General features: G+C 34.0%; 6 protein-coding genes across 7 annotated transcripts; 2 read left to right on the forward strand and 4 right to left on the reverse strand.

Annotated features, from left to right (window-relative positions):
* Window positions 1-764: 764 nt before the first annotated feature.
* Dmap1 (DNA methyltransferase 1 associated protein 1) lies at window positions 765-2,909 on the reverse strand. 2 transcript variants are annotated; one of them, XM_077419763.1, is made up of 7 exons: window positions 2,723-2,909; window positions 2,035-2,632; window positions 1,616-1,946; window positions 1,395-1,536; window positions 1,160-1,314; window positions 1,002-1,070; window positions 765-895 (listed from the first exon to the last, which is right to left on the reverse strand). In XM_077419763.1, exons 2-7 carry the CDS (start codon window positions 2,592-2,594, stop codon window positions 869-871), a joined length of 1,284 nt encoding a protein of 427 aa, XP_077275889.1. In that variant the 5' UTR covers window positions 2,595-2,632; window positions 2,723-2,909; the 3' UTR covers window positions 765-868. The 2 variants fall into 2 exon arrangements, with proteins under 2 accessions (XP_077275889.1, XP_077275888.1); XM_077419762.1 differs by having other exon boundaries at window positions 765-1,070; window positions 2,723-2,908.
* A 6,838-nt stretch (window positions 2,910-9,747) lies between these two features.
* LOC143904817 (luciferin sulfotransferase-like) lies at window positions 9,748-12,256 on the forward strand. Its single transcript, XM_077419764.1, has 7 exons — window positions 9,748-9,888; window positions 9,971-10,174; window positions 10,595-10,691; window positions 10,785-10,947; window positions 11,020-11,140; window positions 11,323-11,417; window positions 11,484-12,256. Coding segments are annotated over exons 1-7 (1,008 nt in total). The 5' UTR covers window positions 9,748-9,887; the 3' UTR covers window positions 11,811-12,256.
* A 6,530-nt stretch (window positions 12,257-18,786) lies between these two features.
* LOC143904778 (endoplasmic reticulum-Golgi intermediate compartment protein 2) lies at window positions 18,787-21,423 on the reverse strand. The gene is made up of 6 exons (XM_077419703.1): window positions 21,224-21,423; window positions 20,994-21,153; window positions 20,494-20,866; window positions 20,138-20,388; window positions 19,799-20,059; window positions 18,787-19,723 (listed from the first exon to the last, which is right to left on the reverse strand). Exons 2-6 carry the CDS (start codon window positions 21,109-21,111, stop codon window positions 19,536-19,538), a joined length of 1,191 nt encoding a protein of 396 aa, XP_077275829.1. The 5' UTR covers window positions 21,112-21,153; window positions 21,224-21,423; the 3' UTR covers window positions 18,787-19,535.
* A 742-nt stretch (window positions 21,424-22,165) lies between these two features.
* LOC143904783 (histone H2B) lies at window positions 22,166-22,651 on the reverse strand. The gene has a single exon (XM_077419708.1). The coding sequence runs from the start codon at window positions 22,568-22,570 to the stop codon at window positions 22,199-22,201; it is 372 nt and encodes a 123-aa protein (XP_077275834.1). The 5' UTR covers window positions 22,571-22,651; the 3' UTR covers window positions 22,166-22,198.
* Window positions 22,652-22,747: 96 nt separating this feature from the next.
* Window positions 22,748-23,283, forward strand: LOC143904782 (histone H2A-like). Its single transcript, XM_077419706.1, has one exon. The coding sequence runs from the start codon at window positions 22,874-22,876 to the stop codon at window positions 23,246-23,248; it is 375 nt and encodes a 124-aa protein (XP_077275832.1). The 5' UTR covers window positions 22,748-22,873; the 3' UTR covers window positions 23,249-23,283.
* An 892-nt stretch (window positions 23,284-24,175) lies between these two features.
* On the reverse strand, window positions 24,176-25,202 carry LOC143904780 (15-hydroxyprostaglandin dehydrogenase [NAD(+)]-like). The gene has a single exon (XM_077419704.1). It carries the CDS (start codon window positions 25,099-25,101, stop codon window positions 24,307-24,309), a length of 795 nt encoding a protein of 264 aa, XP_077275830.1. The 5' UTR covers window positions 25,102-25,202; the 3' UTR covers window positions 24,176-24,306.
* Between the last annotated feature and the right edge of the window lie 1,006 nt (window positions 25,203-26,208).

Consider the following 26,208-nt stretch of genomic DNA (forward strand, 5'->3'; position numbering starts at 1 on the left):
AGACCGTCGAAGAGTAAAATGAAGCTGATCGCCCGTGATCGCCGGGACGACGACGATCGAGGACGAGAGGGGGTGTGTGCACGTCCGGTTTGCGAGCAACTCCCTTGTCAGACGTTGAACGCGGGATGAACGATCCCGCATATCCGATATCATCGCATCGTCTCTTTCTCTCTTTTTCTCTCACTCTCTTTCTCTCTTTCTCTCTCATCTCGCACTTTCGATCGGTGGAGTCCTCGCGAGACGGGCGCAGCAGCCGAAAAATACCGTAGGCGAGACACACGACCGCTGGTTTATCGCAGATATTATCGCAGATATTAATGCGTTATTCCGTACCAAGTACGGTTAGAGCTATCTCGAATAATTTATTATAGGGTTAAAAAGGGGAAAAAAGGAGTCACACAAAAAAAAGTCAACTGTAACGCGAGTAATGGAGCACGAACGAAGAAAGGCCTGCATCGACGACCATCTGACACCCTTCCCCCTTCCCGTCCCATCCCGACCCCCGATCTTACATTTCCTCTCTTTCCTCCCGAGCACGTACCCTCCCCCTATATCCTCAAGAAAAAACAGAACAACATATTGTAATCTATTGTAGATTGTTGTAGATAAATTATACGGTTTGACCGTACATTGTTACTTTTTGTCGACAATATAAAATACACAGATATATAATATATATATACAATTAATTACCATCGCTACGTCTTTTCGTTATTTCATTATGCCGCTCGTATGTTAACAAGGTGGGACATATACGATGATCATTTGATTTTCTTTTAAATTATTTATTTCCTTAGTATAAAATAAGAATTGCCTCATAATATAATACGATGACGAATGATAACGGGCAATGCGTGCTCGATAACTTTCAATATGAAAATTGGCACGTTGATAACTAAAAAAGAACAATATGTACATAACTTACTTGATTAATTCCTATTTTACATAAAGATCATTTTGAATTAATGAGTAATACTGGGCGTGCTGGGCGAACCCCCTACCACGTCAATAATATCCGCTTTGACTTCCGGTTCTGTTTTTGGCAGGAGCGCGGGTGGTATCGTTAAAGTCTACAATAAAAGATAAAGACAAGACAAACAAAATTCAAAACGGATATTACATAAAATATTCATTTGAGAAGTATCGTATTGATATTCACCTTTCCTGGTGCTAGCGCTTCGTATTGGTGCCTTAAAGATTGTAACTCATAATCGCATGTTGATAACGCACTTTTCAATTCGTAATGCAAAACTATGTCGCTACGCAGTTCGTTAAATTGTTGACATATTTGCTCTGTTGGTGGTGGATTTAATTCTGCAATGTAAGTAACAGTTTCCGTAAGTAATTCATTCAATTTTACAAGCGCAGTATGAAAATGAATTATATCTTTTTACCTAAACGCAATTCATTCAGCATTTGCTCAATGCCTTTCATTTTCTTTTGACCGAGACTACTTGGTAATTTGATTCTCTGAGAACGAAGAGTAACGCCGCTATTCTTAAAATCGGGAAATTTAATTCCAGCTGACTCTACCGCCTGTAAATTTAAAAAAAAACCATGTAAATATCTTGATATAAACGTACCATTGTGTACAGAGTATAATTTTATGACATACATGAGAAGTATCAGTTTTATTCGGTCTATTCCTAGAAGAGCTGCTGCTCTTTTTGGAAGATTTCCTTTCACTCTTTCTAGGATCTGCTTGTTGATCGGCCTGGGTAATTAATTTCTGTAAATCTTGCGTCTTTCTATCTCTCTCTTTCTTCCTCTGTTCAATCTTGCGCAATTCAGTCAGTAGAGTCTGTTCTTCCTCCACTTGTTCAGGAGTGCGTTCAAACAACTTTTTCAACTGTTCCTTTCTGCGCTTCTCATGTTCAGCGTCAAAGATATATACCTTGTCAGTGTGGGATTTTGCCTTTATCAATGCTGCACACACCTGATAATACCTGTGGATTTATTTAAAATTACATATGCATTCCAAAAAACATCCAATTCAATAAAACATAAATATGTATATATATATATCATTCTTGCCTCTCTTTTAAGTCTTCTACGGATCTAGCAGGGAACTTAGCGCGATCCCATCTATCTCTGATGATAATAAATCTAAGATCAAATCTTCTGCACAAATCAAACAGATGATCAGTCTCTGCTCGTGTCCAGCCATTGGCTCCTAAGTGTTGAACATATTCGGTATTTGTGTATGTAGGAATTGGAACTTTCTTATTGAACTTTGCGAAGGGATACTCCTTTCCGGCATCGGCAACGCGCCGCCAGTGATGAAAAATCGCACCGTCTGTGCGTGCTGGATTGGTAAATGGTGTCCACTTCCATGGCCTGACTTTCTTCATACCAAGCTTGGCTCGCACCTGCTTATATCCCTTCGCGGTGTCGGTCGGGAATAACGGCGGCACGTCGTTGTTGTCCTTGCAGAGAAGGGCAAACACTTCGCGATGCATACCCTCAGGGCGTTTTGGCATTTTGTTGTAGTCATACCGCTTGCGACTCTTTTTGTCGCTGCCCAATATCGACTCTTTTGTGAGTTCTGTAGTCGTCGGCACTTCAATGTCCAGAATATCGCGTACGTCCGCCATCGCGGCGCCTACTAATATTTTCTCACACGCTATATAACCTAAAGGACAAGTTGTAAGCTTGAAAGCGTCTACAATCTACCATTCGATTGAAAACTACAAAGAAAATTTTCTCATGGAAATATTATTACTTTATGTATTTCTAGGTTAGGTTTCCACTGTAAGGTTTTACGATATACCGGAACAAAGTCCATCTTGTTTTATTCGTGTAAACGTTTTTACCAAAGCAAACACATCACTTCTCGACTGCTTGAAACAAGAAGATCCAAAAAGAAAGGATAAAACTACTATAAATTATAATAATTGCAAGTTATAGTTGGCCTTAGACTATATAAGTATAGATAGAGACGGAGGACTATAAGCGGAGGCCGGAGAGTAGAGTCCTATCATAAAGGTGCGATTTCATGGGCGTCAGTTGACGCGCGTCAATTATAGGCCGCGTTTCGATATTCACTGCAAATTATTTACTGAAAATCTAATTCGTATGTATTTGACCGGAAATGAATGTCCGGGAAAGAATCTACCATATGAAATCGTTTGTATTTCGTATGAAGACTTTTGAAGTGCAATTGAAAAGGTTTGTGAGTCATTCGTTTAATTGTAATTAATTAATTATTTTTACACCATGCATTTAGCCGAAATAGATAAATTAATAAAATTTTTTATACGGAATCGTTTGTATTTTGTATGAAGAGTTATGAAGTGTGATTAAAAAAGTTTGTGAGTCACCCAGATAATTTTAATTAAATATTTATAAACTCGGTAATTAGCCGGAACAGAGAGAAACCTGAGAGAGGCCATCCCGGCCTTTTCCGTGTGTTGCATTTTCCGACGCGCCGCCTGAGAAAGTGCGCCTCAACTACGTCGTTATTGTTGATTAGTTCGATTGATTTATTAATTAGAATTATCAAATAAGAAAACAATGATTAATATATTTAGAACATTAATAACCACTCGGTATAATAAGTATAATGGACAATAAATAAAGCAAGAGAGATAAAGTTTCTATTTTTTATCGCTAAAGTATTATTATTACCATGTGATTTCATGTGATGGTGTAAGGCGCCAAATTTGCAAAATCCCCTGTTACAGACGGGACAACGTAAGGGCCAATTATACCGATGTGAGAATATCCATGAGCCCTTAAATCACCGGGAGTTGGAAAGGATCGTCCACATTCATCACACTTGTGTGGTTTTTCCTGCATTTTTTAGATACATATTACTAGCATATATGCACTTTTCGCAGTGTATTTTTTTACCTATAATTTCTATTGACAGTTACCGTACAAACGTCTGATAATTAGAATCATCTTTCTCTTTTACTCTAGGGAAAGATGATTCTTACAAATTGATTTATTCTACATATATTGAACTGCCTTGTCATACTCCAAGTCGTACTATTATTAAACTAAAAAAATACCTTTTATAATGCGTCATGCGGTGGTAATACAAATTCGACGATGCTGTAAAACGCTTTCCGCACATTGGACATTCATGAGGACGTTCACCAGTATGAATCCTAATAACGTGAGTATTCAATGACCTGCTCGTGCTAAACATCTTCCCACATATTGCGCAACCATGTGACTTTTCGCCTGAGAATAGTTTTTAAAAAATATAAACTGTAATGTTATCTGCTAATCTGTGTTTATATCATCTCTATATGTTAGATATATAGATGATTTCCAGCATAGACAGTTATATATGTGTAATATAGACACTAATATTATATTGAAAATTCGAAATGTAAAATCATTCATAATAGACTAAATAGACTAAATTTGTAAAAAGAATTATACAGAAATTTCTTTTCATACAATCTTTTCCGCTGCACGAAATCTAAATTTACTGCTTCCTCATAGAGCAGGCTTTGTTTAAGCTCCAAGTAAGTTTTTGCACAATGATATTTTACATCAAAACTTTTAAAAAAATTTTTTAAACTTAAAAAAAAATTTTTTAATTTTAGAAATAAATCCTGTTTCATATTTTATTAACTATTAATTAATAATAATTATGACATTTAGTGTTATTTATCATATATAATGGTGTATTATTCTAGAAATATAAAGAAATGTAAGACGTGATTATCCCATTATAATTTGAATTTTTTTAATGCCCTATTTAATGCTTCTAAAAAATATGTATTATGTATAATGTATTTTTTTATAATATGTTTATTACAATCTTAAACAATAGCTTAAATAAGTAATATTTCTTACAAGTGTTTATATGTATAATGTATATTAATTTTTTAATTGAAAAATTGCGTCATTTTAATTTAATTTATTTATTAAACACCAAATTCCACATGTGTGGTTCATGAATCATATGTTTTATTCATAGACGTATATAATACGTCTATATACGTCTATGGTTTTATTACAACATTATGTAAATTTTCATTTTCATTAGGATCAGGAATTTCTGCGGTAATGTATCTATCAATTGTTTCAGAATTTAATATTTAACAGTTTTGTTTTAATATAATTAACAAATGTATATGCGGTAATCCACGTTTTTGAAATTCTATCACATAAACGTATGCGAGAATTTCACCAAAAAATTTTTGTCTAACAATAATATCAATCAAAAATAATCCTTTTTTTATATTAAATACACGAGCGCATACCTATATCTGGTCTATCTGCAGGTTGTTGATTCGGAAATAAATTCTCTTTAATTTCACGCCAATTTGGATTACAAGTCATAATGGTAAGGAAGATATCTGGTTTTCCATATTTTCGAACAATAGCCATCGCATCTTGATAATGTTGTAACATATTACGTGCGGTAAACCTATAAATGTTGATGGAAGTATAATTATTTTTCCAATATGAGCATCGCTATTATTGGCAACGTTTGCTAAATAATCAATTAATCCTTGATAAGTCTCAGCTCGCAATTGTTTTTGATTCTGTTTACAATAATTAATTCAATTCCCATGACAAAAATATTAAAATTATCACGTATAGCTATCCAATATTTTACGTATGCAGCTCTATACTTACTCGTTTGTTACTATTTCTTTTGTTGTAAATTACTATGCCAACCTTGATTACCGTATGGATAGTATAATGGATAAATCCATGGTTCTACGTTTTGATACATTGTATTGACTTCTAATGTTTTATTATTTTTATTAAAAATTGTCACGTAAGTTTCCGGAATTTCACCATCTGCTGTAGTAGAAAAAACAGCTGCAACTTCATTTACTTTTTGAACATTGTATACCGACCACGATCAATGCCTCTTTTTGTTAAAAATCCTAATTGTAAATCGCGTATACTATTAAAATTATAACCCAAGTTATACACATCACAAAATTATGTTACCTTATTAAAGAAGAGTCGCGCTTCAAGTGATATATTACAATTACAAAAAAGAAATTATATCTCTTTAAATTACAGCGCCAATTACAGAGAGAACATATATATTGCCTCAAAAAATAATTGTTGCACTACTTTGAAAAATCTTTACATTGTGTCAATTAGAAAAAGAATGTATGATAACAATTTTATAAGATTAAACAATTTTATTTAAATTTAACAAGGAAATACAAGATATTTAAATACAAAGTTTACATGTGTATTTTTTAGTGATCACAAAGAATTACAGAGGTAACTACAAAATAAAAATATTTTATTAAAATACATAAATTTTTCTTGTGAAAAAACTTGGCGCTGCTAGACCTCAAAATTTTAAATAAATAAATAAACTTATCCTATACCTAATTATAAGCCGCATTATTCGCCGTTGTCACGCACACCCATATCACTCGCTCGCACATACACACCACGCTGATAATAATCATTTTATTACTCCCGTCGCATTCTTCTCTGAATTATTTTTATTTATTGTTATCCTTATTTATTTAAGCAAAAAGCAATTAAAAGCTTGGAGTGTTTACTTTTAGGTCCTACATTGCAATATTCCTCATTTTCTTGCATTTTTATTTATTTATGTAAATATGCGAGTTTTGTTGCAAAAAATCTTGTTTAAACAAAGGACTATATATATTTACTTACCTAAAAGTAGACATTCAAGCTTTTGATTGCTTTTTTTTAAATTTTTTCTAGCGCAATTTTTCGCCAAGTTATGACGATTTTAACTTTAACGTTTCATCCAAAATTTTAAAAATTACTGAAAATGTCAATAGCTTGGTTTTAAAGCAAACAGTTTTTGCAATTTTTTTCCTCTGGTAGGGTCAAAGTATGAAGTATATACCGTAATATCCTGCAGGCGTTTTTTTTTAAACAATTTGGAACCTACATACTTGTGGCTGCAGATTTTATGAAAAAAGGCAAAAAATGCGTGTAACATTTTGTTTAAACCATCGTAGAATTTTCAAAAATTATCGTGGAATAACGAGCCAAATTGCATTAAAAAACTGAAAATTTCAGCTTTTCAACGATTCTTTGATCATTTCTGTACGATCATTCGTTCAAAAGATATGACATTTTTCGCTTCAATTTATTTGACGTGTCAGCGCTCCGTAAAACCACGCAGCGTATATCTTGCAAAATTTATTACGTGAAAAGTATTCCATGTACGAAAAAAACTTAAAAACATTTTTTTGTAGAGAATTTTATAAGCTACAAATTTTGTAATAACTATTTTTGCCGTAGGACTAATGAATAAAGAGATATTCGCGAAAAACTGTTTTTCTTTATCTTTTACCCTCTGTAAAATTTTTAACAGGGGTCACATCAATGGGGACTTTTCATATATTATTTTTAACGACCAAATAAAAGTCCATGCAAAATTTTAGCTACTTGCGAATTATTCCGCAGATTTGACATTTTTTTGTTTAATTTTCCTGTACTAAATGGTCGCATTATCATGACGATTATTATAGCCAGTTGGGTCGATTAACAAGTCTTAACTGTTATTTTGATTAATTATAATTGCTGGCGAAGTAAATGTTACTTGGTTGATAATTATAAAAAACAGAGTTTTAAAAAAATATACCAAATTCTTTAAGCGGGTAGCCAATCTTGACAAACAATAAATTTATTTTTTTTCTTTCAAATTAAATATTTAAGAAATAAAAAAACTGAATATTTTAAACTTTGGCACATGATTCTCTATATTCTTTTGATTATTTAAAAAAAGAATTATTAAAAAATATTAATAATAACGGGAGTTGTTGCGGTAATGAAGGGAAGCAGTTCAGTAACTGGTGGTGGACATGAAATCTCGAAAATGGCTCCGACGATTTCTTTTAAAATTTTTTTATAAGTTGTTGAAAACAATATCTAATAAGATATATGTCAAAAACAGAATTTTGAAAAAATCTCTTTAAAAATATTTTTTAGTTGCAAAAAAGTATAAAATTGCATTTTTAATTTTATTAAAGAAAATTCAATTTTACACTTTTTTGCAAATAAAATATTTTCTTTTAAGATTTTTTTTCGAAATTCTGTTTCTGACACATCCTTAGATATTGTTTTCAACAACTTATAAAAAATGTTTGAAAAAAATCAGAGCCGTTTTTTTGAAATTTTGTTGCCAGCCCCATTCCTCTGGATCCTGGTAGATGTTAAGCCAGGTTTGCACTTGAATGGTATGCGCGGAATGTATTCTGCCGTGCAGCTGCTGCGGTAGGGGGCAAGGAGGGAAGATTGAATTGTTTTTGTCACAAAACGTTTTTGATTTAAGGAATTGCTTATATCGTAAGGAATTAAGGTATTTCTTTCATGACACCAAAGTCTTAAGAATTAACTGATTTTTTGGTACGAGAAAGTTAAAATGCATATCTTTACGCTAGAAAAAAAATTAAACCACATTACCGAACATATAATAAAGAAGAATTATGACTTTGAAAATTCGATATTTACATGTGACGTTATCGAAAAAGTCTATTTTCCACATTTCAATGTAATAATTTGTTTATCAAATATTTTAAGATATTAAATACTAACTATGCAATAATCTTTTGTTGTCGAAAAAAAACAGTGTTTTCGATCACGCGGAATGCACTCGATGTGCAATCGGCTCCCGATAAGAATCCAGCCGGTTGACTTTCTCTGAAAGTGAAATCTTCGCTCGACAGAGAAAGTTAATAATGTCGCAAATAATTCAAACATTCTCAAATATCGCTCGCGCTTTACATTTCTTGCCGCGTAATCTTTCGACGACGGCTTACGTTTGATGAAGAGTTATCTCAGCGGGATATAAAAAAAAGGAAGATATCGCTTGTGCCAGATTTCAATTCATGATTATATTTCTGGTTCTTCAAATATTTTTTGTACTTTGTATTAGATGATAAGCTTATATTATAAATAAAATTCTATGCTGAATTCTAACATGAATTATAAATCGTCTAAAGTATGCTCGATATATTTGTTCTCGCATATTTCTATTAAGAGAATGTTCTCTCTTCTCTTTTTTCTAAACTTAATTGATATAAAAATGTCGATAATAAGATATATATAAATGTCAACACGGTGAAATAAATGTTTAAAGTTCAGCACGAATTAAATTAAAATATAATGTTTTTTCTAGCATTTTTGCAAATCCACTGAATAATGAATATACTGCAAGAAGTTATTATAATCATACATTATTTATTACGCTGAATATAATTTTTTATTTTTGTTTTTAATTTTGCAGTCTGTAATCTGTTAATTGAATTTAAAACTCCCTGTGAATAAAATTATTTGTAAACTGAGAGTTGCTGAAATCCTAGCACATATAATTCCGTACTTAAGATGACATATTCTTAATTATTTCAGGAAGCAAATTAGGAAACGGCGAGGTCATACACACATACACACAGTGGATTCAAATAGAAAAAAATCAATAGTTATATAAACAAAAAATAACAAATGTATTTGTTGTAAATATATTTGCGATGTAAATTTATTCGCGATAAAGAGAATCGCGTGATATACTTATACGCATATTCCTATACATGCCTGTTATTACGTTTACGCGAGTGTTACTTCTATAGTAACTTCCCGTTTACGCGAAGGAATTATCGTAAGTTACTACAGAAGTGACGCTAGCGTAAACGTACGTAGTACTTGTTCAATGTAAATAATGAGCGGAATTGACGACTTTATTTACGTTGCAAATATGAAAGTAAGAAAGTCATCGTAAACAGGAAAAAGGAGAAGGACCGGTAAAAAGTATCCCAGCCCCAGTAGTGGGTCATCGGATTCAAATGGCCGAGTGTACATTCATTTCTCTGCGAGTCGCGTGTGTAACAGCATCCGAGTGTATGCAGTCTGTACTTGAGGTCACGTCAGATTTGCGCATCTTCATATCTGCATAATATAAAAATCGAAGAACAAGTGAGTATCAAATATACAATTGTCAGAGTGCCTTTTTTTTTAAATCATCACTGCTTTGACTTTGTATTGCATTTATTTGCAGTGGGTAAAGGGTCGATCGTGTTCTCGACTATGGACGATGAGACGGGAGAAAAGTTAGACGAGGTATTCGGGGTGAAACCTAGTTTTGTGAAGGTGCAACCTAGTCATTGCTTGTTACCGCCAAAAATTATTTTCTACGCGCAGAAGATACGTGACATGCCGGTGTACGAGGATGACATTTGGATGATCTCGTTTCCTCGAACTGGTGAATATCTCATAATCAGTAACGCGCGTAATTTTAAGTAAACGTGGTTGCGTAATTATTAAAAAAAGGAAGAAAAAAAATCGAAACGCGACTTTCTCGATCGCGAGCGATACAAAATTGAGATAAATTGCAATTAATTCCACATAACGTAATTAGGGTGACTTGGATCAAATGCCAATTAATTTAATCGACAATTAATTGATCCATTAATATATCTAAGGTATTTTGTTAATGCGGACAAAGTACTAACTCTTTACTATATATTTAACACATAGACAGAATAACTAAATTAGAGATGAGTTATCTGTCGTAATCAATTTTGCCGGTTGAATTATAGTCACTGATTAAGTTAATCGGGATTTGATCGAAGTGTTACCTTTGTTTTCTTAAATGTCGCTTCTCGATACAAATAAATTTTAGGAAGTCACTGGGCACAGGAAATGACGTGGTGCATCGGCCACGATTTTGATTACGAAAAAGCCCGCACGCTCATACTAAAGCGGAGTCCTACTCTCGAGTAAGTCGATTCGATTTAATATTTTGTACACTTGTAACTCTTGTAAGAGAAATTATGTTATCCTAATCGTTCTCCTATTTCTTCTCTCTGTAGGGGTTCGGTTATCATGGTCAATGGAAAATTTGATGATTGGTTCAAAGATCTTTATCTAGGCGACTCCGTCGAAAATGTAACGAAGATGCCAAGACCACGATATATAAAAAGTCACCTGCCATGGGACTTATTGCCAAGGCAACTTCACGAAAAAAAGCCAAAAGTAATGACGCAACGTACAAATGTAAAATCGTGATTATTCCCTTTATAACATGTCGATTTTCCTCTTTCGCAGATAATTTATGTGACGAGAAATCCAAAAGACGTCTGTGTCAGTTATTACCATTATTGCAGAGTATTCCACGGTATGAATGGAAGCTTCAACGATTTTGCAGAATTGATGCTGCGTGATGGTGGTACGTTAAACAACATGCATGAATTAGAAAATGACGCCATTTCTAGAATATTAAAAAAAAATCAAAATTAGCATTAAAATTAAGAAAGTTGTAAGAAAAATCAGAAATGTTAAAGTCAACATTTTTTATTCTCCTTACAATTACCTCCTTAAAATTAAATTTAAAAAATAATGTTTGTTTAGTGCCGTACGCTCCATTTTGGGATCATATTCTGCCCTTCTGGAAGATGCGAAATCAAGATAACATGCTGTTTCTGACGTATGAAGAAATGAAACGGGTAAAGCACGCGTTTGTTTTTTTTTATCTTCACAGATTTCTTTAAAACGCGCGTTGCTCTTCGCAGGATCAAGTGGCGGCGATTAAGAAGACAGCGGAATATTTAGGCAAAACCGTGACGGACGAACAAGTTATCGGGCTGCGCGAACACCTGAAATTTTCCAAAATGGCGGAAAATCCATCGGTGAACATACAACAGCTCAAACAGCTGCTAGATGACAAGGATGAACTGAACAATGATCCGAATTTCAAGTTTATCAGAAAGGGCAAAGTCGGCGATTGGACGAATTACATGTCCGAGGATCTCGCTCGACGATTCGATAAATGGACGGAGGAGCATCTCTACGGGACCGGCCTAAAGTTCGATGTGGACGTTATGTCCGACGAAGAATAATAGCTTCGTATTTTCCCCACCTGAAAAAATTATGAGAATTTTTATTTTACATTGTAAATCTATGATTATTTGTATTATAATCGATTTGTCATGGAAATTTATCATATTCGAAAACACCGTAAAATCGCATGGATAATAAGTAGTAGTGTAAATAATAATAATAGTAAATATAAGAAATAAAACGTATCCGCGCGAATCGCGCCGCCATGATACTACATTGGCCTTTTCGCGGTCTCGCACGGACACGAGCCGATCGGGAAATCGCGGCTATAATCATCCAGTCCGCAAGTTTACACTGGTCTATACAATGCGACACTTGCCTGTTGTTTCGTGCGCCTTCCCGACGTTCCATTGTACCCACGACGTGTTGATAAAATGAGCGAATAATCGTGAAACGCAAGGCTCGTTCGGCGCCGACAACGTTCATGGGTGGTGGGTGGTAGTGGATGGGCTAGATGCAAATGAATTGGTAACTTCACCCCACAAGTGGAAGCGCTGAATATCGATGTATCGATAAATTGCGCAATATACATATTATACATACTTTTGTAATAATAAACACAATTTTTTATGATAATTAAAATATGACCAATATATTTAAAAATTTTCATATTTTATTTTATAATATATGTTTTATAACTACTTTTAAATAAATGTTTACAAATAATGAATACATAATTTACTGATAATGCTATTATAAAAAAGAAATTGGATTATTATAATATTATAAACTAAATATAAATTACGTATTGTAAAAAATTGTAATATTAATATTATATAAATATATACTTCTTCTTTCCACCCACCTATCCGCATCTATCCGTATCTCAGCTACTCGATCCACCTCGATACGAATCGAAAAGAGAGAAAGACAAAGACGAAGAAACAAAAATAATATAATAATAAGAAAATAAAAATGGTAATAATAAATCTAAATACAATAATATGTATGTAATTACATTAATACTTGTAAAAACAAGGCTAGATACAGATATAAAATAAAGATCAAAAAGGATATTTATAGATGTAGAATATTCAAAAGTTTTCTATTTTTCCTATTAATTCCTTTACATGATTTATTATATTCTGATAATATAAAATAAATACGCATACGCAAAAATAATTTTATTAGAAATATTGTAGGAAAATGCGGACATGGCGGTCCAAAAATTATATCTTGCGCAAGCTGAAATAAGTAACCGCCAATATTTTTCTGAAAACAATTTTTTTTTAAATTTTTCACAAATATTTCTTCTAATTTATATATGTATAAAGAGAAATCATCGCTTGCTATATGTAAGTTTCCGAACAAGTTTGTTTCATTGTTTTCATAAGCTCGAAATATAGAATATAATGTTGTATCATCTAAAGTATCATCTAAAGCCTTGTTTTTATTTACATAAGCTATACATGTATCACATGAATGTATTTCTAAACATTTTTTTATTAGGTATCCACATACATATTTAAATGCATTTTTTTCTGGCAGATTCATCGTATAATAATCAGGATTTGGGATTTCTAAAATTGTACGCGTTGAAGATGGAACAAATTCAGATACGGTAGATGAAATAGAATTTGGCGTTCCAATTAGGTTTAACATATCATCTTCATTTGGAGCATAATTTTGCGTATCTGGATGTTTCAGAAATGCAATACTAAACAGTTTTTTAAAAGCGCGTACAAATTGTATAGGTGTTGGATTTAAAGAATTACATTGTTGTCTAATCGAATCAAAGAAATTTTCGAGACAATCTTGATTAATCCTACGTGTTCTCAAGTATGGAAAATTATAACATTTTAATATTTCCCAAAGTTTTATTGTACTTTTAATCGTGATCTGCCAGCATTCAAAACATTTTACTTTTACATCAGTACCATTTTTATCAATTACTTTAATACATTTCAAAAAACATATTATTTTTTCTAAAAACTGAAGTTGTGTTTCGCTTCCGGTAAAAACTTTCCCATATTTTTTTAAGCTAGTTGCAGTAAAAGAATTTAAGATATCAAATAATTTATCGAAATGATCTATTAAATCAATGGTTCCAACTGCTTCACTTGGAAGTGATCCGGAAGACATATGGGTACACATGCCTGCAGCGACACGATTACTAAATACTTGGACAGCAAGTTTTACTTTTGTTCTTTGAAAAACATTGGGTTCAATATGGCATTTCGATAATTTAGGTGCAAATTTTATCCATTGTTTGCTATCTCTTGTATAAAATTGAACAATGTGAGTCCATGATGCTATTTTATTATTAAACTGAAAATCATGTTTTAAGAGATTATTACGTGTTGCTTTTAATAAATAAGGAGTATCAAAAAAGTAAAGTACTTTTTCCTCTTCAACTAAAAAAGTTGAGTTTTCTGTCGAAATTCCTAGATCACGAGATAAATGGATAAAATTAGATCCCATATCAGTTACTAATGCATGTACTATTGCACCACTCATTCTTAATTTAATTATTGTTTCAAATATTATATTTTTTAAAACATTATTCCGACATGTAGTTTCAACAAAACAGTAACATAAGGGAAGTTTCCAATTGCCTGCAATACTACGTGCCATTATGACAAAAACGCTTTTTGCAGATATAGACGATTTTTCCTTTCCATTATCTTCAAACCCAATAATTTCATCTTGCGATACATTATAAAACAAATGAGATTTTAAATTCATCTCATCTGCGCATAAAATACAATGTCTGTCCATAGGAGGCAATGACTTTATTTTCAATGCTAAAGCATCAAAAGTTTTATCGTTTAAACCAGGTATAATATTCCACGTTTGAGTTAATAATTGTAAAGAACGTACTGAAGGTAATGAAATTGATTTTCTCAATTCTCTATAGTTTCGCGGGCTTAAAAAATATAAAAATAACGCAAATTTTTTAAATTGAGGATCGTACCTTCTACCACGATTACGTTTAACTTGCGCGTTAATTTGTGCCAACAATAATTTGACAAACCTTACAGGTAATAACTTACTTCCTAATATACACAGAGTCTCAAATTGATCCGCATCCTCTGCATTTGCTGCTTTTCTTCTGTTATAGTTACGCCCTTCATCTTTTTGTAAGCGTCTAATTGTTTCTCGCAGCGTTTTAATTTGCGCTTTCAATTTCTTGTTCTTTAATCTTAGTTCCATTTTTCGAAGGGAATTGTCGGAAGATATATTTGCTTGCTGGAGTGCCTTCATACGTGTGCTAGATGTACCTCTACACACACAAAATATTTAAATTTTTTACAGATTGAAAAGATAGATTAATTAACATGCAATAATAGATTATTTATAAATAAAAATAACGCAATTTCTAGATAAAAATAAGTAAAGTTTATATTATATTATTTCAAATAATATATGTTAATTTTTAATATATATAATGCATTATGCAATCATATGATTTAATATATTAAATAACAAGAAATAGCAATATATGCATGACATGTAGTCGCGTAAACATAGTATGTGGTCCATTTGATATGAACCACTATATAAGTGCTTCGAAGCGTTCTTTAACTGTCTTCTTCTTTCTTTATTGAAAGAAAAGAGAAGACGAATGTTTCGAATCATTTGTAGCGTTAAGTAGACTGCAACCTATGAACATTATACATAGTAAAATAAAGAGATATATAGATTTGAGTATAATAAATAAAACTTACGGTCCAGCAATGTCAGCATCATTATCCATTACACGTCCAGGTAATTGCAAATTACTGAAAAAAGTATAATTTAGTTAGAGAATGTTAATTTTATTACAATATTCAAATAGGTATTCAAAAGTGTTCTAAAGAAATTATAATATATTTATACACTAAAAAAAAATTCTTGGTTGTGAGATGCATTTAATAATAGTTATTTTTATATTTGATTATTATTAACAATTGTAATAATAATAACAAAATATTTTGTAATAATTATAAACATTTTAAAAGAGCAAATTTTGCGTTTAATTGAGTCAACTAAATTATAGTACTTTATTATCAAACAATTTTATGATAATTACTCAAGTTTAGTGATAATTAACAAACACAGTTTGATAATTAGTACTAAATTGTCTTTAAAAGCCTTATCTGATTGGTTTGTTGACAGTTACTCAATTATTTAGTAAACAATTTGGTTACATTTAGCATCACTTGGAAATAATTATTAAATTCTGCCAATATTAACCAAATCGTATCAGGTTTTGCTAGAATTATTTGTTAATATTAACCAAATTATTTCATCACAATCATCTATACGTTTAATTAAAACTATTTTACCAAGATGCTTGGTAACATTATTAACCAAGCCTGGATTCTCGCCTGGATTACTATATAACCAAGCTTTTTTCACTGTAGGTATATTTTTTTTCTAAGCCTTTATGAAAATAATTAAGTCTTTTATCATTACCTATTACAATTTTCGTCTTTGCTTGTTGATGGAGTTGCATTCTGTGCATCCAGATCCATAATCGTTGCAACATTTAAACATGTATTGTGTGTGTTAAAAAAATGATGTTAAATAAGTTATAAAAATTTCGGTTTTAGTATTCATAATAGAATTTGTGCAATTCTTAAACATAAAATTATATTGAATTTCTCGTTGGGCAAAAATCAGTTACAAACAACTACAAAAAAATTAATCAAATTTTTGAAGAAAGAAATGATACTGTTGAATGTTATTACTGAAGAGCAAGACGTGTAGTCCACATTCTTTATGTCTAAACCGATCGATTTTAGTTCTTAAACTGAACACGTGTATATTTCGTACAAGAAAACTTTCCTAGGGAAAAAAGGCTCTTCTCCTAGGTCCTTCTCTCCCTCTACCATAAAAAAAATTTATATAAGGCCGGTATTCATAGGCCGGTATTCAAATATACTACGTTTACGCGAGCGTTAGGCTGAGTTTCCACTGAGCGCGTCACGCGTCGCGTCGTCACAAGTTAACCAATCAAAACATCCCATTTCGATCCCGTCACAAGAATGTAATGAAATGGGATGTTTTGATTGGTTAACTTGTGACGACGCGACGCGTGACGCGCTCAGTGGAAACTCAGCCTTACTTCTGTAGTAACTGATATATTACTCGTTTACGCGGAGTAAATTATCGTAAGTTACTACAAAATCCCGTTTACGCGAAGGAATTATCGTAAGTTACTACAGAAGTAACGCTCGCGTAAACGTAGTAATAGTCTTCAAGATCGTCTTAAGTAATGTCTTAAGACGCTAATACGGCTCTGTAATTGGTTCATGACATCTTAAGATTGAACTTAAGACGGTCTTAAATAACTATTACTACGTTTACGCGAGCGTTACTTCTGTAGTAACTTACGATAATTCACCCGTTTACGCGGAGTAAATTATCGTAAGTTACTACAAAATCCCGTTTACGCGAAGGAATTATCGTAAGTTACTACAGAAGTAACGCTCGCGTAAACGTAGTATATGCGAATACCGGCAATAGAGCAACTTAGCTTAGTTTTGTAAATTTGCAATTTTGCCTATAGTAATAATAACAACGAAGATATTAATTGCCCGAATGGAAAGTTCAACGTGGGATCATGGCGGATTCATGGGGTGCACGTGGCAAAGAGCGTTAATTGATATACAATTGACGCCAATTTTCCAGAGATTTCCGATCGAGTTTGCTGACATACGGTGGACACTGCGGACAGTTCGTTTACCGAACAAAACTGCACAAATGTGTGTGCGGTAGGTACTATGTACACGCGAATACAATGTCGACGAGCACGTGGTGTATTAGCGAGCAAAAAAATAAGAATAAGTTTTAACTGTTATTCTTAGCGACGCTATTTTTCCCTGTGTGGAAAACACCACATGCCGCTCGCCTGATATATTTTATATTAACACGAACGAAATAAGAGAAAAAAAAAGACCGAGAAAACTTACATCTAACGTTTCCGCAACGACAAACCGGGACTCCCGGGAGCGATCTCGTGCCTCCAATGCCTCGTGCGTGGCGCGCGGCCCTCGTGGTCGACATATGTATGGGATTGGCGGTCATGACGTTACCAAGGCAAAATGGCCGGAGAGAGTAGGTCACTTATTGGCACTCTACAATACGACGTATGTGCTTATTCCCTGAACCAAATTTTTACCAAAAGTATATGAAATAGGGGTAAAATTTTCCGGGAAATGCCACTATGTGTATAATTTTTTGTTACCGATTTTCTGGAAACCGGTTTTTCTAATTTTTTTAATTGAAAAATTGGAAAAATTAAAAAATTCGGTTTCCAGAAAATCGGTAACAAAAAACTTCAATAAGGGCTCATGCACAATGCTGACAGGTGGGCAATTAAGGAACAATCGTTTTATGTTGGATATACTTGCAGAAGACTGTGAGAAATGTATTTTTCCAAGAAAATAAACAGTTTCTTTGCTAAAATATCATACAAAATTAATTATACGAATGGAGCAATTGAAAATCCCAATAGAGCAAAGCGAGAAATAGTTATTCTACCGAAAATCAATAGAAAATGTTGACTAAACTTTTTGAGATATAGTTATGAACAATAGAGCTATTATATTAAGTTTGAATATTTCCGCCAATGGCTGCCGAGCCATAGTTACAATAGGCGGCCGATAATGGCGGCGGCGGCGTTACTTGTGAAATGATTAATTTGTTAATTTTTTAATAAAAATGCAATAAATCATTAAAATTATGATGGAGCAATAAGAAGCAATAAAGGAGCAATCGTTCTATGTCGGATTTAGTTGCATAGAATTATTATAAATGTTTTTCAATAAAAATTAGAAATTTTTTGTTTTTATTAAATATTTCAAAAAATAATAATTTTAAAAAGGGAGCAATTAGGGAGCAATCGTTTAAGCTATAGTTCATTAAAAAATATGAACTTGCAGCGCAAACTTATTTCCGGTACTATAAATTCTTTTAATAATTAACAAAAATTTAGTTTTACAATATTAAAAATTGGAGAAAAAATTACATAAATTGAAACTCGAAGCATTGCAATTTTAAAAGTTTTTATTTATTGTAAATTCTCTGTCACTATATATCTATAATATGAACGCAAAACTGTGGCTATTATGCAATCAAAGATACGCGTATACATATCCATGATTCAATATTTATATTAACCCTCAGTTACCTTACGTTTGTACACCCCGATATTACTTCACCAAGGTCTGAGAGACCCCGGCCGTTTTCTGCAGCTTGTATCTTCAAGACAAATGCATCAATTTGAAGCATTTTTTAGATCTACAAGACTGTGCAAGTTAGATTATTCCAAGTTAAAAAATGTAAATGTTATTTAAAAAAAAAAAGAAAGACGTGTTTTTTTCTGAAAAAGCAAAAAATTTTGCTTTTTTTTCAAATTGATGTAGTATTGACTAAAAAAAGATACAAGAGGGTTTTATAAATGTTTTAAAAACCCTGCACGTTTTAACAATGTGCAGGGTCTCTCAGACCCAGGTGATGTAACTGAGGGTTAAATATAATGCGCACGCCATAAGTACACCCATAATTGCAATTTCGTATGTTAAGTACATTCGTGTAACAACTGTTTATACACATTCTTAGAACAATTGTGTATTTATATTCACATATAATAAAGGCTTGTATCATTAAATGTGTCATTAATTATTATTTAATCACTTCTTATCATAAATATTACTCATATATTCATATTACGATATATATTCACAGATTCACGCTATAAGTATGAACTTCTGTATAATAAAACATAATATAAAATTTTATTGAGGCTGCATGATATCAATACTTTGAGGCGCTGTAATATCAAGTAAATTTATAGTATTAGAAGACCGATAATTTGTGGAATGTGATGGAACAGATAATCCATAATTATCTGCTTTCTTCTCCAAATTTAAAAATTTGCAGCTTACAATATACCAGAAGCTTTGTACAACATTCTTAATCAATCCTGCAAATTTAGGTAATTCAGTATAACTCTTTGTATTATTATTTACTGAAAAGCTGATTGTTTGCAAGTACTTACCGCTTGTAACAAAAATACCACCAACAGTAGCACACAATTTCACTAAAAACTGAAAAATTGTATCGCGTTCCTGAGTTACTTTGATCTTAAGTGCGCTCATGTCGTACTTGAAAAAAATTCCAGGTATTCCATGAGATCCTTTATGATGATCGATTGGTCTCTGATGATCTTTGACACTATATTGGTATGTCTTAGAAGTGCTTAATAATGTTCTGATATCTGTAGGAACAACCTCAACGAAATACTGATAAAGCATCATATCTGAAAGAAACATCCATTAAATATGTGAAAAATTATTCCAACTTGTTCCCAGTATCTAATGATAAAAAGCAAACTTACTGTTGTCTGCGATCTTCTCATCGCCTTCAAGGGGATGCACAATCCCTGGACTAGGTCCGCCAAAAGAAAATCTGTTGATTCTGTGAGTAAAGTTATAATCCCGATCTGTCATAAATGCAGAGATATGTATATGGCCATGTGGCACAGACAACGATTTACCCGCAGTTATATGAAAGTTGCCCGCCACTTTATTGACATTCAGACTACCATGAACACGACAGGCATTTGGTGCGTAATCCGGTTCGTATGATCTAAACGGTGTAAGAAGTTATGTATGCGCAAGCAACTAAAATGCATATCTGCACACTTTTCAACAAATAACGTAGAATCGTAAATAAATGGTATTTTGCACATACCGCTTTGGCATCTCGCCGTAAAGAGTAACCTGATTAGATTTCCAAAGCAATTCATGAATAGCATGATACTCCTCTCTCAAATATGAATTCATATGCTTCAAAGCTTCGAAATGTGCCCTTTGTTCCGACGTTAATTCCCACCATGTATCCTCTTCCTTCAAAGAATCAAAATCTATCATATGCTGATTCGTAGAGTCTAAAATATCAGCGCCGATGCGACCGCACGGCATTGCCACTGTTACGTCAATATTGATTTGCAGTTTTGCATCGATTTCGGTGTCTGGCTCGAATTTGAATTGCAATCTGCTGTCAAGATAATAGCTCGTTTCAGCTATTACCAAATATGCGATAATGAGAATTGTAAAAATAGAAACTGAAACAAAACTAGATTATTAATAATCGGTCAGGATGAGCAGACAGGAGCACGGATAAGTACAACATATATACATATTAAACATTATTTTAATATAAATACTGTACTAATAAATCTGTTAACTTACATGTTCCCCCAACCGCAGTTTTGTCAACATATAACTCAGGAACTTTCGGGAACGCGTCCAGTTCCTTGACTGTTTTAACATTGACATGTCGTCGCCTCAACATTTTTACAAAACTCATGCACAGATATTCAATAAATTATTTAACAATATTACGACTAACCTAATAACAAGCATTTAATGTGTTTAGGTTTAGAAGCAAATCCAGAGTTAAGTACAGGTTCGGTATTTACCTTTAGCACTGTATTTATCACCATATTCACCACGCATCTAAATCTTATTGTTAGTTAAATAAAAGAGCGTAGGACAGCGTTGTAATTAACACTTTATACATATTTTGACACGTGGGTATTATGTTACATCTTGGCATGTCTCGTCTGCAATCTGCAAGAAATACGAAACATACGGGACTCTAACCTTCTTGCCCCCCAAAGCTACTATAAAGATATTGCAGACTGCAGCAGCGATTATTTTGCATACAGAAAGATGGCGCCACGATATACTTGCACTTGTGTATCGCGATTTCATATTCATACAATTTTACATAAAACATCTCGGCCTTATGACCTGTGCGCTTGAGCTTCTCAAAATCGAAATCTCAATATTTAAATCATTTTTTCTTTTCCAAAGCGGCTAGGCTAACGACCTACAGCCAATGGATTTGCCTCTCGTGAAGTTCTATCTATCCGGCCCAAGAAATTTCGACGCGTTATAATATAAGAATTTAAAAATAAAGATATTGTTATAGAATTTTCAAAATTGAAACTTACCCACACAATTCCCTGTCATTACAAAAATTTTAATGGTCTTCTTAACAAAAAGGAATGGGAGTTCCCCAGACTAGGTACAACTTTTACCACAATTGTCCCTAAATTGTATTTTTATTATATTTTTAAATTAGTTTACACATGAGTCTACGTTGACGAGTTCGATACGCGAAAATTAAATAATGTATAGAATTACAAACAAGATGACCGTTATAGCCTGTTCTTTTTAGCTCGACTTTTTGCACAGTTCATCTCTCTCTTTTCTCTTTTTTTCTCCAATGTAACGCGAAAAGAAAAGACTTCCACGATACAAAATTAAGAATCTTATAATAGGTATATACGTAAATTGTTATATTCGAAAAATATTGGAACCGTGAGAATGCCAATCGTATGAATAAATTTGTGGCCCTGATAAGGGCCGTTGATCTGAAGAGGAACACTTCACTTGGAGCTGGTGTACTTGGTGACAGCCTTGGTGCCTTCACTCACGGCGTGCTTGGCCAGTTCTCCAGGCAGCAAGAGCCGGACAGCGGTCTGGATCTCCCGGGAAGTGATCGTCGAGCGTTTGTTGTAGTGAGCCAAACGCGACGCCTCGGCGGCGATGCGCTCGAAGACATCGTTGACAAAGCTATTCATTATGCTCATAGCCTTGCTGGAGATTCCGGTGTCCGGGTGTACTTGCTTCAGTACTTTGTAGATGTAAATAGCGTAGCTCTCCTTCCTCTTGCGCTTCTTCTTCTTGTCGGTCTTGCTGATATTCTTCTGGGCCTTACCGGCCTTCTTCACAGCTTTGCCGCTCGCCTTAGGTGGCATAATGCTTCAGGATTTCGTAAAGAGCCGTACAAACGATCGCTGAGACGGAACTTCGAAAAGTGACGAATCTTGACCCGACGCGGTCTTTATGTACAGTGGGACGACGGTGGCGCCGCACCAATCGCGAGGCGCGCCGCAGCCCGCAGCCAATCGTTACGCGCGCGGCTCCCCATTGGTCGCGCGCAGCCGTCGCGATACGGTATAAATACCCCAGCGCGATGCCAGGGAAGCACACAACGAGTCAAGCTGTCAACAAGCGCTTAACTACGTTCTGCAGAGTTTCCGAGTTCACTGATCGCAACCATGTCTGGCCGTGGCAAAGGTGGAAAGGCTAAGGGAAAGTCAAAGTCCCGCTCCAATCGTGCTGGACTGCAATTCCCCGTCGGTCGTATTCATAGACTTCTGCGAAAGGGAAATTACGCCGAGCGTGTCGGCGCCGGCGCCCCGGTCTACCTGGCAGCCGTGATGGAGTACTTAGCTGCGGAAGTGTTGGAGTTGGCGGGTAACGCCGCTCGCGACAACAAAAAGACCAGAATCATCCCCAGGCACTTACAACTGGCCATTCGCAATGACGAGGAGTTGAACAAGCTGCTCTCAGGCGTTACCATCGCTCAGGGTGGCGTACTGCCAAATATTCAAGCGGTCTTGCTGCCCAAGAAAACCGAGAAGAAGGCTTAACTACGACACGGCAATCACAAACGGCCCTTTTTAGGGCCACCAATTTTTTCATACACGATGAATATCCCATTTGCAATACAGTTTTTATATACTCTACTATTTTATATACTACCTTTATTTAATCATGCATCTATAATTAATTGACATAAACTAGTATATTAAAAATATATCTTCGTAATATATTTATTTAATTTTTTTATTTGTAACACTGCTATATAATGCTAAAAATTATGAATATAAATGTGAAAAATATAAAATTCTTATACACACTAAGGTTGTACAAAATAAAATTTGTCATTTATAAACATGCATGTAGCATACTATTTGTTTGAATCTTGAAATTGCACACACTGAAATATCAAATACTTGCTGTAAATTATATTTAAGAATTTTTTAACAATTAGTTATTTTTTCTTTTTATATTTACGTTGATATGAGAACGCATTACTGTTGCAAAAAGAATGAACAGAACTTCTGAGATAACTAAACTCGTATAATATATTTTATGTAAATTAAAATATAATTTTCATTACTTGCATTTTGAGAGCGTAAAGTTATCTTTAGGCATAAATCTTATTTTTCAAGTGCGTTTTTCGACTTGCAAACTTTAATGAATTTAAAATGTTTCGTAATTGAGAGGAAAAATTATAAAATATCACCACAAAGCAATTGTTAAAAGAGGAAGTGAATTAAAGAAGATTACTAAAATTATTTTATGTCTTATTCAAAACGATTTAATTGATTGCTAAACATTAATATATTTTGAAAGTATTTCTTTAATCTCTTGAAATATGTTTTTATTTCTAGAACTTTACCTGCATTGTCAATGATAATATTGATAATTTTATGTAGAATCCTTAAGCCTAAATTTCAGGATAAGAAGTGAAAAGATATTTTATTAATATTAATTATCGTGAATATCATAAATTCGGTCATAATGTCATTATTTATTTTAAGTTTGATATAATTTCATACACATAATTAATTTGATAGCCATCGTGTAAATTTAAACAAAGTGAAACAGCAAAGCGAGTCATCAAGTATTTAAGTATCAAACTTTATACGGGCAGAGAACGCTTGGAGTAATGGGTGAAGTCCACGGCGTATGGCGGTTGAGCACCTTCGCTAACCCAAACCGTTCCGTTTTTACCCTTCCGAATGAGATCCAGCATCGCAAACGCGACATGGTCGGTAGTCTGGGTCGGATATTCCGCCAAATCGTCATCGGCGCTACCTATCACAGCCTTGACGGAATCATGCATTTTATCGTCGATATTTGTGACCAAGTCGGTCATCGTAACGCCCGGGCACATAACAACGATTCGCACTCCAGTTTTATCGTGCATGCTCGCCAGAGCTTGGCTGAATCCCAGAACGGCGTATTTCGATGCGGAATACATCGGCAGAAAGTAAGCCGGGTACAAGCCAACTACAGACGCGATGTTCACGATCACGCCGCCTTTGCCGCCTTTATGCTTCCCCATATAGTCGAACGCCAACATGGAGCCGCTGATTAGCGCCTTGACATTGAGATCGATTGTCTGCTCCCAGTATTTATCGTTCAACATACCAGCGTTGTTGATAAGAATATCAAGCCCTTTGAACGCGTCGACGATCTTCTCGAATGTCTTCCTCAGATCGTCAGCCTTTGTCACGTCGCAAGCGAAGAAGACGACGCGGCCCTTCCCAAATTCGTTCTCCAACGTAGCCGCCGCATTCTGGCCGTTCGACCTCGGCAAGTCGACCACGGCGACGCTTTTTGCACCATTGTGAAGCAGTATTTCGGCGTACTTGTAGCCTAGTCCACTAGCTGCTCCAGTGATCATTATAGTCTTATTCTGTACGTCGTACATTGTGCCGATCTATTGAAACCTTAGACGAAATGCGAGATACTTCAAGTACGCGAAGTACGAAAAGGGGAGCGCTTCTTTAGTGACTGACTAATAAGCACTGTCTGCAAACAGAGAGCGTACACAGTTTAATAATATTTCTTATCTCCTATTTATCACACTCCCTCCACGCTCGCTGATTCGTCAGCAAATATGCTGGCGGAAATAATCTTTTTTAAAAGCATTTAATTTCGTAATCTCAAAGAAAACAAATGTTAAGAAGATACAGTTAGAAATTAAAATATATACACACACACACACACACACACAGAGAGAATTTTCTCTTAAAATTTACCCTAAAAATTTTATGCGAGTTATATACTGATTAATATCTACCGTAATAAAAAATATTAAGATCTATTACAATGAAATATAAAATGTTTGATTAATTTTACTAAAATATGTAATAAAATTTCAATAACTTTTCAAAAGTTATTAATCTGCTTGGTAATTTTTATCACGTTGTTTGTAAAATGTCTTGTATATTAAAAAAATTTTCATATCGTTACCGATGATATTTAATTGGTTGCCAAGTTGGCTCAAGTTTGTAGTGAATTTAACGGTAAAATATAACGAATAATTTTTATGACGTCTTTTAGACATGCGTGCTGTCTGGGAACGTATATACAACGTTCCCAGCGATTTTGCCATTCTTTAGAAGCAGTCCTAAAAATCCGTATCTGTCAATGTGTTCAGCGTATGTGTCGCCTTTTAGATCTGATCGAGAATCCGGTGACTCTTTAACGGATCTTTTACTTTGAGAAAGACAAAAAAATCACACGGAACTAGGTCCAGGGGTGGAAAGACAGGAATGTTTTCCTCTGCTGAAAACTTCTGTTAGTGCGTTATAACAGGGTGCGTTATCGCGATGGAAGATCTAAAAACAATTAATATTTGCACAATACGAATGTCGGTATCGCAACAAAAGATGACTCCTATCTTTACGGCAAGGCCATTTCACACAAAATGATACAACCGTATATGCGTAGCATAAAACTGTCATCTGGACCAATGAACATTTAGCATAAAGTTTAGTCAAGGCTTTTGACTACATGCTCATTGGTCCATTGG

Source organism: Temnothorax americanus, unplaced genomic scaffold (assembly GCF_048541705.1).
Source record: "Temnothorax americanus isolate GAGA-0224 unplaced genomic scaffold, ASM4854170v1 Scaffold58, whole genome shotgun sequence".
Lineage (NCBI taxonomy): Eukaryota > Metazoa > Arthropoda > Insecta > Hymenoptera > Formicidae > Temnothorax > Temnothorax americanus.

What these genes read in the sequence shown, in the direction of transcription:
- Dmap1 (XM_077419762.1), bottom strand. Translation starts at nt 2,594, where the DNA reads ATGGCGGACGTACGCGATATTCTGGACATTGAAGTGCCGACGACTACA. An exon ending in GTAGAAGACTTAAAAGAGAG is followed by an intron (nt 1,947 to 2,034) that starts GCAAGAATGATA and finishes ATAAATCCACAG; the next exon opens with GTATTATCAGGTGTGTGCAG. An exon ending in GCTGAATGAATTGCGTTTAG is followed by an intron (nt 1,315 to 1,394) that starts GTAAAAAGATAT and finishes CTTACATTGCAG; the next exon opens with AATTAAATCCACCACCAACA.
- LOC143904817 (XM_077419764.1), top strand. An exon ending in GATCTCGTTTCCTCGAACTG is followed by an intron (nt 10,175 to 10,594) that starts GTGAATATCTCA and finishes AATAAATTTTAG; the next exon opens with GAAGTCACTGGGCACAGGAA. An exon ending in AAGCGGAGTCCTACTCTCGA is followed by an intron (nt 10,692 to 10,784) that starts GTAAGTCGATTC and finishes TTCTCTCTGTAG; the next exon opens with GGGTTCGGTTATCATGGTCA.
- LOC143904778 (XM_077419703.1), bottom strand. Translation starts at nt 21,111, where the DNA reads ATGAGTTTTGTAAAAATGTTGAGGCGACGACATGTCAATGTTAAAACA. An exon ending in TACGGCGAGATGCCAAAGCG is followed by an intron (nt 20,389 to 20,493) that starts GTATGTGCAAAA and finishes TACACCGTTTAG; the next exon opens with ATCATACGAACCGGATTACG. An exon ending in TGAGAAGATCGCAGACAACA is followed by an intron (nt 20,060 to 20,137) that starts GTAAGTTTGCTT and finishes TGTTTCTTTCAG; the next exon opens with ATATGATGCTTTATCAGTAT.
- LOC143904783 (XM_077419708.1), bottom strand. Translation starts at nt 22,570, where the DNA reads ATGCCACCTAAGGCGAGCGGCAAAGCTGTGAAGAAGGCCGGTAAGGCC.
- LOC143904782 (XM_077419706.1), top strand. Translation starts at nt 22,874, where the DNA reads ATGTCTGGCCGTGGCAAAGGTGGAAAGGCTAAGGGAAAGTCAAAGTCC.
- LOC143904780 (XM_077419704.1), bottom strand. Translation starts at nt 25,101, where the DNA reads ATGTACGACGTACAGAATAAGACTATAATGATCACTGGAGCAGCTAGT.